The sequence below is a fragment of the Podarcis erhardii genome (genome assembly GCF_964252035.2).
Source record: "Podarcis erhardii genome assembly, chromosome: 6".
NCBI classification, from domain to species: domain Eukaryota; kingdom Metazoa; phylum Chordata; class Lepidosauria; order Squamata; family Lacertidae; genus Podarcis; species Podarcis erhardii.
This window is the reverse complement of record NC_138510.1, coordinates 67,480,319-67,492,456: the sequence shown is the minus strand read 5'-3', so window position 1 is coordinate 67,492,456 and position 12,138 is coordinate 67,480,319. Positions and strand designations below refer to the sequence as shown.

The 12,138-nt window shown below is 37.0% G+C and overlaps 1 protein-coding gene across 1 annotated transcript in view; it reads left to right on the top strand.

The window, feature by feature from the left end:
• FUBP1 (far upstream element binding protein 1) overlaps nt 1-12,117 on the top strand; it is a 30,764-nt gene extending 18,647 nt beyond the window's left edge. The window contains 7 exon segments of the mRNA XM_081868342.1: nt 48-199; nt 818-897; nt 1,332-1,457; nt 3,416-3,490; nt 7,241-7,386; nt 9,769-9,809; nt 9,811-12,117. Of these exon segments, the coding sequence (XP_081724468.1) occupies nt 48-199; nt 818-897; nt 1,332-1,457; nt 3,416-3,490; nt 7,241-7,386; nt 9,769-9,809; nt 9,811-9,829 (639 nt within the window). The 3' untranslated portion in view covers nt 9,830-12,117.
• Nucleotides 12,118-12,138: the final 21 nt, after the last annotated feature.

Here is a 12,138-nt window from a genome sequence, read left to right as displayed (position 1 = left end):
AGTTGGTTGATAGCAACTTCATCCATGTCATTTATCTTTGGTTTCAGGGTCCAGTAAATCCTTTGGGGCCACCTGTGCCACATGGACCTCATGGTGTTGTCCCTGGGCCACATGGGCCCCCTGGGCCGCCTCCTGGAGCTCCAATGGGACCTTACAATCCAGCTCCCTATACACCTGGCCCTCCTGGTCCTGCACCTCAGTAAGTAACTTACTCTTATAAATAAATTTACAAAAGTATCAAATAGAAATCACAAACCCTTTTGCTACTGGGACAGGTTTGGTTTGGTTTGGTTTGGTTTGGTTTGGTTTGGTTTGGTTTGGTTTGGTTTGGTTTGGTTTGGTTTGGTTTGGTTTGGTTTGTTTTGTTTTGACAGCTACTTAACCACAAAACTGAGCATACCCCTTCTCCACCTTCACTCTCCTTACTCCCGAACACGGGGCTACATCAGTAGAATTCAGGCCAAAACTTGTTTTTGCTACCTAATAACACATTTTCTAAGTGCTAGTAAATTAACATTTTATTCACCAAGTAACCAAAAACATTATTGCATAACCCTTTGGTTTCAACCCATTTCCAGGATTGATTTTAATGCATTTGCTACATTAGTTGCAGCTGCAAATAGCTAATTAGAGCTTTCCCCAGAAATAGGGTGTTCCAGCACTGGGTGGGGAAAGTGCTGTAAATTGGGGGGTTTGCCCCTCCAAGCACCAGTGGCAACCACGTGACTTGTTTAGAAGTCTGAAGTAGCTGCAGCTGCTGTGTTTTGTTGCTTTCCATTTCTATTTAATAATGATTGCACATACGCTTCCTCCTTAGTGGCCCTCCAGCACCATATGCTCCGCAAGGATGGGGTAATGCTTATCCACACTGGCAGCCACCAAATCCTCCAGATCCTGGTAAGGAGAAACAGTTTAAGAAACTACATGTATTCTCGTGTCCAAGATGGTGTTTGATTGCATTGAGTTCCATGTTTAAAACGAGAGATAACATGGTACATTATTTTTAAAATTCCTAAATATGTTGACTCTGAAACAAATCCTACTGATTTATTGACATTCACTCCCAAGGATGTTTGCATAGGATTGCTATTTGAGTCACCTGACTAAATATTGTTGAAAGTTTAAGAAATTGACCTGGGCTACTTTGACTTAAAGCAAAATCCTGTGCATGCCATAATGTTAAAAGATATGTGTATTTAGGGTTGCAGCCTTGAACCAAAATATGGTTTGTATACGGCCAATTAGACAGGAACTGTGTGACTAAACTATAGCGTATGGAAAATAAAGGAAGCCTACCAAATATATGTTGAACTTAATGTTTAATTTCCTAGGTAAGCCAACAGACCCTAATTCAGCAGCATGGGCAGCTTATTATGCTCACTACTATCAGCAGCAAGCACAGCCACCACCTGCAGCTCCGCCTAGTGCACCACCAGCCACTCAGACCAATGGACAAGGTACCCAATCAGTTTTGTAAGATCATTGTATTTGGAGGCTTGGATCATAAGAACTTAAAGGAAGTTCACTGAAGGAAGGTTTGACTCTTCGAAAAAGCTCTTCAGGGACCTCTCCTGAATAATGTGGGGAAAGGTCTGCTCAATTTGGAGTGATTATCCTATCCCACATTGTCCATTAAAGAATCTCCAGTCCGCAGAAGAGGCTTTTCAGGGAGGCACAAGTCGTTGGGAGGGCAAAATTTCATTTCATGAACTTCCTTGAATTCATTCAAACTTCGAATCCAGGGCATTGTTTTGACCAGATAGTCTCATATAATCTGAGACACACAGTTTTGCCTCACAAATTCCACCTGAAATTCTGATGGTATAACAAAAATGATCTGTTGCAAAAATGAATGCTGGTTTTCTAAGACTAGAATTGAAAATTGTGTTGAGCACTATGTGGCATGCTGGTGCATTGAGACTAGAGATTACCAGCTTCTGCAAGGGGAATCAGCATAACCTAGGAAGTGCCTGCTGGATCATGTTCAATCCTCTTTGTTTTCCAAGTCAGTGGCTATCTCTACCTCGAGTTTTTCCTTTTTCTGACCCTATCATCTTAATCTTACTTCAGCAAAAGTGCCCAGAGCATTGTCAAGGTCTTGGCTACCACTGGATTGCTGCTCTATCAGTCACCTTTCTTTCTACCCTTCTCCATCCAGTTTCCTTTGCGCTTGATCTCTTATCCTTTTTTTCTCATTCTTTTCACTATGATAGTGTGGCGAACATTATGTCAGAGGCTGACATGCTGTCACCTATTCACCATTGCAGCTCAGGATTCTAGTCCTGCTTTGGCAGTAAACTATAGTTTGTCATATTATTCAGACAGCTGCATTAAGCTTGGCATATGCAAATCATGTGTTGGCAAATCCTGGATTGAAATTCCTAGATCTCTGGATAAGCAGCAAGAAGAATAACGTGAGCCTGAAACTGTCCATGGCTTATTCCTATAGTGCCAAAGCATTGATGTGGCATTGTGTGAATCACACACCTGTTTCTTCCACCGTTCCTTCTATACAGAGATAGGATAAGGCTAGTGTGTAGGATAAGGCTAGTGTCACACACAGCCATACATACTCAGCTCCTGCTTGGAAGTGCCAAATAGAAAAGAAGCCAGTGCTCCAGATACCATATACTAATCTGTGCATTTGGGTAGAAATTTGGCCTGAACAACTTGGTGCATGACAACTGTAGGGTGCCCAAATTTTGTCTAGATTTCATCACTGGTGTGCTTGTTGATACTGTTAATAGATCAAAATACTAGCCTTTTGATATACATAATATATTCTACTGTAGTGCTTTTATCTGGCACTACAGCCAACTATCAAACAACTCTTGCAAAAAAAAACTGCAATGCATACACATTTTCAGACACATGTGGCCATCATGGTATATAGACCAGACTTTGTCAAATTGGAATCTGAGGCAGCCTTGGTAGAGCAAAGGAGTGGCTGGGGAAACCCAGCCAGATGGGCGGGGTACAAATAATAATCAGTGGAAGGGATTTTTTGTTACTGACTTTTTGAAGAAAGGACATTGATGGATGTGGGGTGCCCACCAACAGTCATCATGTATGTCCTATGCCTTGAGTCTTTGACTGTAAAAAATACCAGTTTCAGAATCATTGCTTTAAACTACTTGGAAAATGTGTATGTTGTATTTTGCATCAGCTGTATGCTTCTACATTTCAGTGTTGGTATCCTCTGCAGTTCCTAAATAAGTGACTGACACTCACCCATAATGTAATTTTGCTCATTGTGCTGTGAGATACCTTCCAGTTGACCTTGTGGGTTTTTTGGTCTCTTGTCAGCTGTTGACTTCGCATAATGTGTGTAAATTTAAATGCAGAACTATCTCTGCCAGTATTTCTATCCATGTTCGCACAAAAAACTTTTTCTTTCAACTTTCTTTTCATGTAGGAGATCAGCCAAATCCAGCACCAGCAGGGCAGGTAGATTACACCAAGGCATGGGAAGAGTACTATAAAAAAATGGGTATGTTTTACATTTTTATTGATGTAAAAAGGAGGCTTTTATTATTTACTTCTCTAAAAAGCTTTGCTGTTTCATATGCATTTTTTAAGTAGCAAGACAATTTACTCAGTTGCTCCTGAAATTAAGAATTGGGAATCTTATGAATACCTCTTCATTATGTATCAAGAAAAGTGGGTTCTCAGGGAATTGCAAGGATAGCTATTTTGCATGAAGTGTAGAGTAACTTAGATTTTGTAACCTAAAACATCTCTGCATCTTTCTCCCTACCTTGTGGAGTTAACAGTGCTTGATAACAACAGCCATTACACTTAATGACCATCATCATATCAGATGATGTATGCTGCCAGTAACGAGCATATCTCTAGCTAGCTAAATGGAAAAGTCTGCCACACTTGATAGACACCATCTCACAGTTCTATCATTTCCATTCATGCCAGATGTGCGTCATGACAAGACCCATGTAGTTCTTTCTCCTCTAATGTAGGGACACACCAGAATTCAGTGTCACTGTGCCTGCAAAGAGCAGAGAGGAAAGGTGAAGCTGTACCATGTGAGTTAGGTTGAGGCAGGAACAACAAAAATGTGATTGAGAGAGACTTGAGCCCTTTTGGAATTTCAAGGGACATTAACCATTCTTATAGAATTATCACATCCTGGTTGTTGTTTTTAATGTGCATAATTCAGAAATTTACAATAAATCCCATATATTTCAGACATAAGGTTAGCCAGGTATTCTTAATCAGGGAAATATATGCAGGTCTGACAGGATGCTAAATCTCTTAACGTAGACCAGCCTCATTCTGGTATTTTTGCTTGGGTGTGCCCGTAAATTAAAATTATGTTAATCATTACTCCTGGATTCATTTGATTGTGTGTGTGGCAGAGCGGGGGAAGAGAATAGTGATTGTCACGACTATTCTGCCCTTCTCTTGGTATTGCCATGTTTTTCATTAAAAGCATGACTGAATCTGAGTTGTGGAGCAGAGATTTTAAAATAGAGTATATGCAGGACTAGTTTTTTCAGTTGGATTTCAAGGAATGCCAAATTAGCTCTTGAGGGCATAATAGCCTTGTTAGCAGATAAAGGTAGGCATTTTCTTGAGTTTAGAGTTCTTCCAAATGTTTTAAATCAGCCTGGCATATGTGATCTACAGACTAGTTCAAATACAGCAATTCCATATGATGATTCTCTTAAGAAACTGCTAAGACCCTAGTACTGCTTTCTCAATATTTACAACTTTACCAGTAGTTCTAGTATGAATTAATTCACAGTAACACCCTTGTTTGTGGTTTTCTACTGCTTACTCTGCTACAAATTGATTCAAACCTTGTTAGAGCAAAATAGAAGTTTGGATCCAGAGACCCAGCTGTTTGAGTAGAAAGTGCTTCCCTCAGGTGGAGGGGCATATTGAAAGAAGTATTTCACCCCTATAACCTGGTTTCAGGTAGTTAGACTCTCTAGAATGGCTCTTGAGAACAGAGGGTGGTTGAGTCAATAATAGACTACTGTGAACAAGCAGAAATGCTTTACATGATGCAGTGGGATCTTTGGATCCATTCAAAGATTCTGGTAGTCATATCCAAGGCTATTATTTTATGACTGTGACATATTTGTAAAAGTAACTTACTAGCATCACTGCAGGAAATATCTATGCCCTCCACTCCTGAATGTTGCATAGCTTCAGATTCAAAGACTTTTAAGTCCCAGTGTATATATAGTATGCGTCCAATAATGTCAGCATCTTGCTGAAGCTAAGCAGCTATGGTGTTTATATGGGCAACTATCTGGGATCCATGTATATCACCTTAAGTTAAATGTCAGAAAATAAAAAATAATACATTTGCTACTGTGCACTAAGAGCAGTATCCAAGCAAGTTGTTCTGTTGGTATAACAATTTCCATTTTGGCAAAAGTTTTACTACAACTTGGAACTAGTTTTTTGCGTGCATTTCTTGTTCACGTGTCCCCTCAACAGTGATGTATTTAAAAATTATGTAGAATTAATCCTTTCATGGATCAAGTTAATATCTTGTTTATAGTAAGATATTAAAGCATGCATCAATAAATTGAAACAAGATGCTATACTTTAAATATCACATTAATGTTAAACATTACTTCAATATTTCTATTCTGCCGTTTTCCTAAGGTGTTAAGTACTTAAAAGATTCCTGCACATTATCCTGTTTGAGCCACCTTGATTATTTCAAAAATAGAATTAACAGTAGACACTTGGAGGCCACTTTTTGGTCTGATAAATCAGTGTTTCCCAACCTTGTGCCTCCAGCTGTTTTTGGACTACAATTCCCATCATCCCTTGCCACTGGTCTTGCTAGTAAGGGATGATGGGAGTTGTAGTTCAAAAACAGCTGGAGGCACAAGGTTGCGAAACACTGTACAACTTGCGGAAAAGTCACATCAGTATAGCAGTACTTTGCCTTCAGCCATTTTTATCAGTATGGATGTCCTTATAGTTGGAATTATCTGATTCCAAAGTAACATATGAGCCAGTTACAGAACTTGTAATTTAATATGTATGTTATTACCTGAAATTGGGGGCTCATGATACTATATATGAAGCTCAGTAGATTACCTCTATCTCATAGGTTAAGCAACTTCATAGGATTTCTTGTGATGCTAAAAGTTTAACTCCATATATCTGATAATTCTTTGGAGGAATTACAGGATGTGGTGCTTCTAAATCCCTTGAGTTCCTTCTCCCACCATTACATGCCAACTCACTTAGAAGGCGTGGGGAAAACATCAAGGACAGGCTTGATTTCTTTTAGTTTTTATTGTGACCCTTTCCTGTTTCAAAATTGCTGACACTTGCAACTTTAAGACTAATGATCTTGCTTCATTCAGTATAAATATATAATATGCTTTGAAAATCTAATTTTTATTAATTAATTAAAACATACACAATTAATCAGTGAGCTAATTTAAAGGAACCCATGTGGTCACTAGGAATTGACCGGCCTGACTCTTCTATGTTCTGCATAGGCAGCAATTGAAAAATCTAATGTCGTTAAATGTGTGTTAAACGTGTTTTGACAGGAAATGCATTCTTAATATTTGAAGCAGTGTTGGGAGAAGTAATGTTCAAACTTTCTCAGTTTGATACACTTCAGGGCTGGTTCACCTTGTAGGAACACGGCAGTGACTCCTGTGTGCCCACTTTGTAGAATATTGTGTATACGTGCTGTACATCCCCCAGCCCCCCAGCAATACAATTCTCACAGAGGGGGCAATAACTGGGATCGGGTGAGATAGTTTATGTATGTAACAATATACTTAATATGGAGTGGGGCATCTCAGCTATAGATTTCCCCACACACACTTCTGCCGTAAACTTTTGAGGGGTGGGGCTATGAGCCATTCTACAAATGCTGAGCTCAAATGTAGGCATACAGTGCTTAAATCTTAATTTTAAACTGTGGAACAATGTGTAGAAGAAAATATACAAATTAGAGATTTAATATTATCTCTCTCTCTGTTTGCAATAAACTTCAAATAAAACAGCAAAGAACTCTTCCACTGTATTCTTGTCTGTAATTTTGGTGTACCTGGGAGCTGTGTTTACATTAAAATGTGGGGGGTTTTGCAGGTCAACAAGGGCAGCCACAAGATTATTCAAAGGCTTGGGAGGAATATTACAAGAAGCAAGGTAATGTTTGTTAGAAACGAGATTATTTTGAGCTTCTTTTGTCCCTTTTATGGCACCAGAGTTGTGTAATGTATGTTTGTTCTAGGTCAGGCAGTTCCAGCTCCAGCCGGAGCCCCACCAGCGGGTCAGCCAGATTATAGTGCAGCGTGGGCTGAATACTATAGACAGCAGGCAGCCTATTATGCCCAGACAAGTCCACAAGGAATGCCACAACATCCTCCAGCACCACAGGTATAACAATCTTGACTTATTTGGCTGATATTTTAGTGATATTTTTTTTTAACCTTTATCTTGTGGGGTGTTTTTTGTTTTTTTGCATGTCTCCCACTTTGATATCTTACCTGGAGTATGCATTATTTATCCTGGTAAAAGATAATCCGTAAATTGATTTATGCTCTGTTAACTGGAGTTCTGTGTCTTTCTTTGCATACATTCGATGTTTTTGATCAAAAAATTTCTCCTCCCAGGGTTTTTGAAGCCATGCAGGAAGCCACCACCATTACATTAACCAATTTTTCTTTCTTAAAGGCTTCACTCCTGAGTTAGCACAATTTAAAAAAGATTTTCTTTAACTTTTTGTGTATCTCTTATGTATTTCTTCGCACAGGGCCAATAATAAGAAGTGGACAATACAGTATTTGCTTCATTATGTGGGGGAAAAAAACCTTTGTTAAATGTATGGATGCAGACGCCTTCTTGAAGATCATAATTTTGTTTGGTTTAAAAATAGTGTTTTTGAAAATGTACAAAATATCTATCACTACTGATAGGAGGTAATATTTCTGTGTAGAAATGGAAATTGGTTTGTTTTTAGTACATTAGTGTAGATGTACACATTCCAGCAAATGTATTTGCAACTATTATGTGGTCAATGCTTTGTGATATAAATGTACTTTTTCAATGTATACTTGATCACTTTTAAATGCCTGTTTTGTGCTTTACAATAAATAATATGAAACCTCCTGTGTCGGTAAGTTGGATATGTGGGTACTCGGAGAATTCAAGGGTTTCTTAGTAATGCTGTACATGTACACAATTAAGGTTTTTTTTCCTTGAAAGTTTGAGCTTTACATTGGTATTCTCCCTTTGCAGAATAGTTATAGAAGGATCTTTTTCATTACTGTATTTTGCTGTTTAGCATCTTGATATCCTCCTCTTTCTACTTGATTAAAAATTGCATGTACATGAAGATGTTCCTTGACATACTTCTACTGCATTAACAGTTGCATTTTCTTTTTTATCCATGACCACTGTCTCAGACCCATATAGCTGCTATAGTTAACATTTGTTTTTATACATGGTTTAATTCTTTAGTATATTTTTTCAGGCTTGTTATTGAATCGTTCTAAAAGGCAATATGTGCTAAGCAATCGCTTTGCAGCACTTTGCTTAAGAATTCAGTGTAGTAAGGATTATATGCTTTTTAGTTACTAAAACTGCGTTTGTGTTAGAAATATGCCATTTGGAGTCTGGGAGTGCTTAACAGAAAAACGTCTTGCAGATGAGCTCTGTTTTAAAATGCTGAAGACTAGTCATTAAGTTATATTTTGAAAAATCTCCATAAAACTTTTTTACTTTTACTAATTCATACTGAAAATTGGTATACTGTTAAAATCCACTGTTTGCTTTTTTTGCATCTATTAGATTACATGCAATACAGTCTGTCTTGCCATTGTCTGTTGAAGTGCAGGTTTGATCCAGCCAGTATAGAACTAGCTCTGTAGGGGTGAGGAGGACTGTGCTGTGTATCATCCTTGATTGTTCCTTCAAGGAGCATTGCACTGTAAGTACATCAGAATGACAAAATGATGAACTGCAACAGTATCTTTTTGTCACTGTTCCACATAATGCAAATGCCATACCTGTGTGAATATTATGTTGGAATAAAATACAGTGCTGATATTTTAGCAAATCATAATTGCTTCTTAATTCAGAAACCTAGGTGTTCATAAATGTATGTGTATGAGCTTAATGGTAAGTATTCTTGAGCTATTTAGCTTTAGCAAAAGAAATTGTCATTTACCTAAGTAATAATTGTTCATTAGGGTTCAAAAATGAGATATATTCAGATAAAAACTTGTGCATTGTTAAAAACAAAAGTTTGAAATGCTTGTCAGGAGGAGGTTGTATTGTCTTCAGTTGTCTGCATTTATTTGGTGATAGAAGTATATGTTAATTTCTAAACCTTTATTAGCCTTATTTTTGGAAAACTATTTTGTTGTTTTGGAGTATACTCTTAGGATGGCTGCAAGAAAAGAACAAAATGAGATCAGAAATGAAGTAGTTTTACTGCACAGATAATTAGAAATGCATTTTGTTGTACTGTAGAATCAGGAGGGAATTATTTTTATCCCAATTTAGGTTAGGATTTAAATTTTGAAAAGACTACTAGGAAGTTATTAAATATATTTAGTGTAGGCTGTAAAGTCTCTAGATCAAATATTTTGCATGATTAGTCTGTAGCTTATTCGAAAATGGTGTAGTTACTAACTAAACAGAGCAACAATTCACCAGATTCTTTATCATTCACCAAATGGAGGCTGTTGATTTTGATTCATTTAAAGTATAAAATCTTTATTAATTGCAAACAGTGCAATTATTTATACTTCACAGTGCCTTCCCAGACCTTCCACCTTAGGTTCTGCTGCAAAAAGCACAGGTAAGCACAACCTAAGGAAGTGTATAAATACATATTTCAGTTTATTAATGTTGTCCCTGTGAGAATTTTTTGTGCTTGTGTATTCAAAAGCAATCTGCCAATATCTTCCCCAAATGTATTCTGCTCTTCATGGTTTCATTCCAATGGAAAGTCTGAAACAATTATTTACATTTCTGGGTAAATGTGTATCTTTATTTTTAAAAGATAAGTGGATTGCTGCAATAATTTTTGAGTAAGTCACTTTTACTATTTTTCCCTCAATAACAGAGTTGTTACAAATGAATATAAAATATTTTTTCAAGATACAGGAAATATTGGTCAGAATTTCAACAGCCTTCACAAATGCTTTTATAATGTTCAAAGGATGTTATACCCAATACTACTTATTCAAGCATACTGTGTGTTTCATTCCCAAGGCAATAACGGATTTTAAGTTATACACCATAAAACATAACCTAGCTTGCTTATTTGATAAAGAAGGGAAATTTAGACTTGAATTTTGCAGAATAGTTGTAGAAAGCATGTATTACCAGTGAAATGTTAACAGTTCAGCAAATCTTTCCTTTTTATAGGAAACTCCTTCCTACTTTGCTATTTCAGCTGAATCGCTGTATATTTTTGCCAGTTTAAATGTTTTGTATATGGCTTATTTAGATAGCTTAACTGGTGCATTTTTTTCAGTTTAGATAGACGATGCTAAGGCAGTACCATCAGTTTTTTGTTTGTCACTTAATAAAATGCTTTGATTTTATCAAAAGTCCTGCTTTTCTCTGCATCAAAGAAAAATATTCAAAAAACCCTGCCTTCATTTTCACACACAGTGCTGAAGATGCTGCAAGCACCAAATCATAGCTCATAAAATCAGGTCCTGAGATAGTTACTTCCAATAAAGAGGATTCCTTTGAGTGTATGGCCATGATGAGCCGATGAGCATGGACCATAGAAGGGCTCCATGTAGAAGGTAAAATTGGCAAAACAATACCGATTTTAAATGTATCCCATACTTAATGGTGTAGGGTATAATTTGCCTGTTTTAATCGCTTCTCATTCTTTAAAGTGCTATTTGCTTGACCATAAATGTTCCATAATTTGTTATGTGGTAATAATACAAACCATCTATCAAGTTACACTTTGCTGAATAGTCAAGCATAGATAATGTTTTGCATTTCACAACTAAATTAATAGTTGTACTTGAATTCCCTCGAGCCACTTCATATTTTGTTGTAGTTCAACATGTCAGATTTCATTATTATATGAGAACTAGATACGTGCTGAAGAGCTTCATCTCTGTTGGATTTTGTTTCCCCATTTTAAAACAGCTTGTTTTCGCTGCTCAGTTTTTAATATAAACATAGCTTGAAATTTCAAGGGAAGGGATGTAATAGAAACTAGAATGAAATTGTTGGCATAGGGGATTATGCATCTGCTTTGATAATCTTTATACTAAGCATTTTTTTATTTTCATTATCAATTTGCTGGTGGACCTACAGGCATCTTCTTGCACCAAGTGTAGTTTTGGTATTCAGTTTTGTCTGATTTCTGTCAGCAACCTTGCATTCCATTCCATTCATTGAGTTTGAACCTTTATATACATAGTTGCCTCGTTTTCCTTGAGCGGTTCTTGTGCTATGGCAGGGGGAAAATAAGTGCAAATTTCCCAGTCACAGAATGTTAGGCAGTGAGAGTAATGAATGTTTGGAAAGATGATCTTAATTTCAACTAATAACAATGTTTACAGATCACCCCTCAGTATGTGTGCTGTATAGGATATGCTTTGCTAGTTTAAAAAAGTGATCTTTAGATTCGTGTAAATTGCAGTTATTTTTAGTAACTAGGTAGGCTATATCATTCACCTTTCTGAAAATACTACATCAGCTGCTGAGAAATCTTTCTTTTCATAATCTAGGCAGTAGAAAGAACTTTTCGATTTTTGTTGTGTGTACTAGCAGTTCATAAGGCAAAACATTCGGCCCTACACAATGCAAACAGTAGCTACTCCTTTCCTACTGGTAGTACCCTATGAAAGTCCTGTGTTTATGCAACCTTTATCTTATATGCATGCAAGATGCATTTTCGTCCTAAGATAGTGCTACAGAAACTACCCGTGTAAAAAAAAGAAGATTGTCTTTTAAAGGCTACTGTGATGGGAAGTATCTTAGGGACATGCAGCTTGGACGTGAGGTAAATCAAATGCTTTACAGTATGTTGTGTTGAGCTTGCAATATTGACACTGTATGTACTCATGAATACACATTAATTGTAATGTTTTTGTATAAGTTCTCAATAAATGTAAACTAATGGGTGATTTGTCTCCTGTGGGTTTT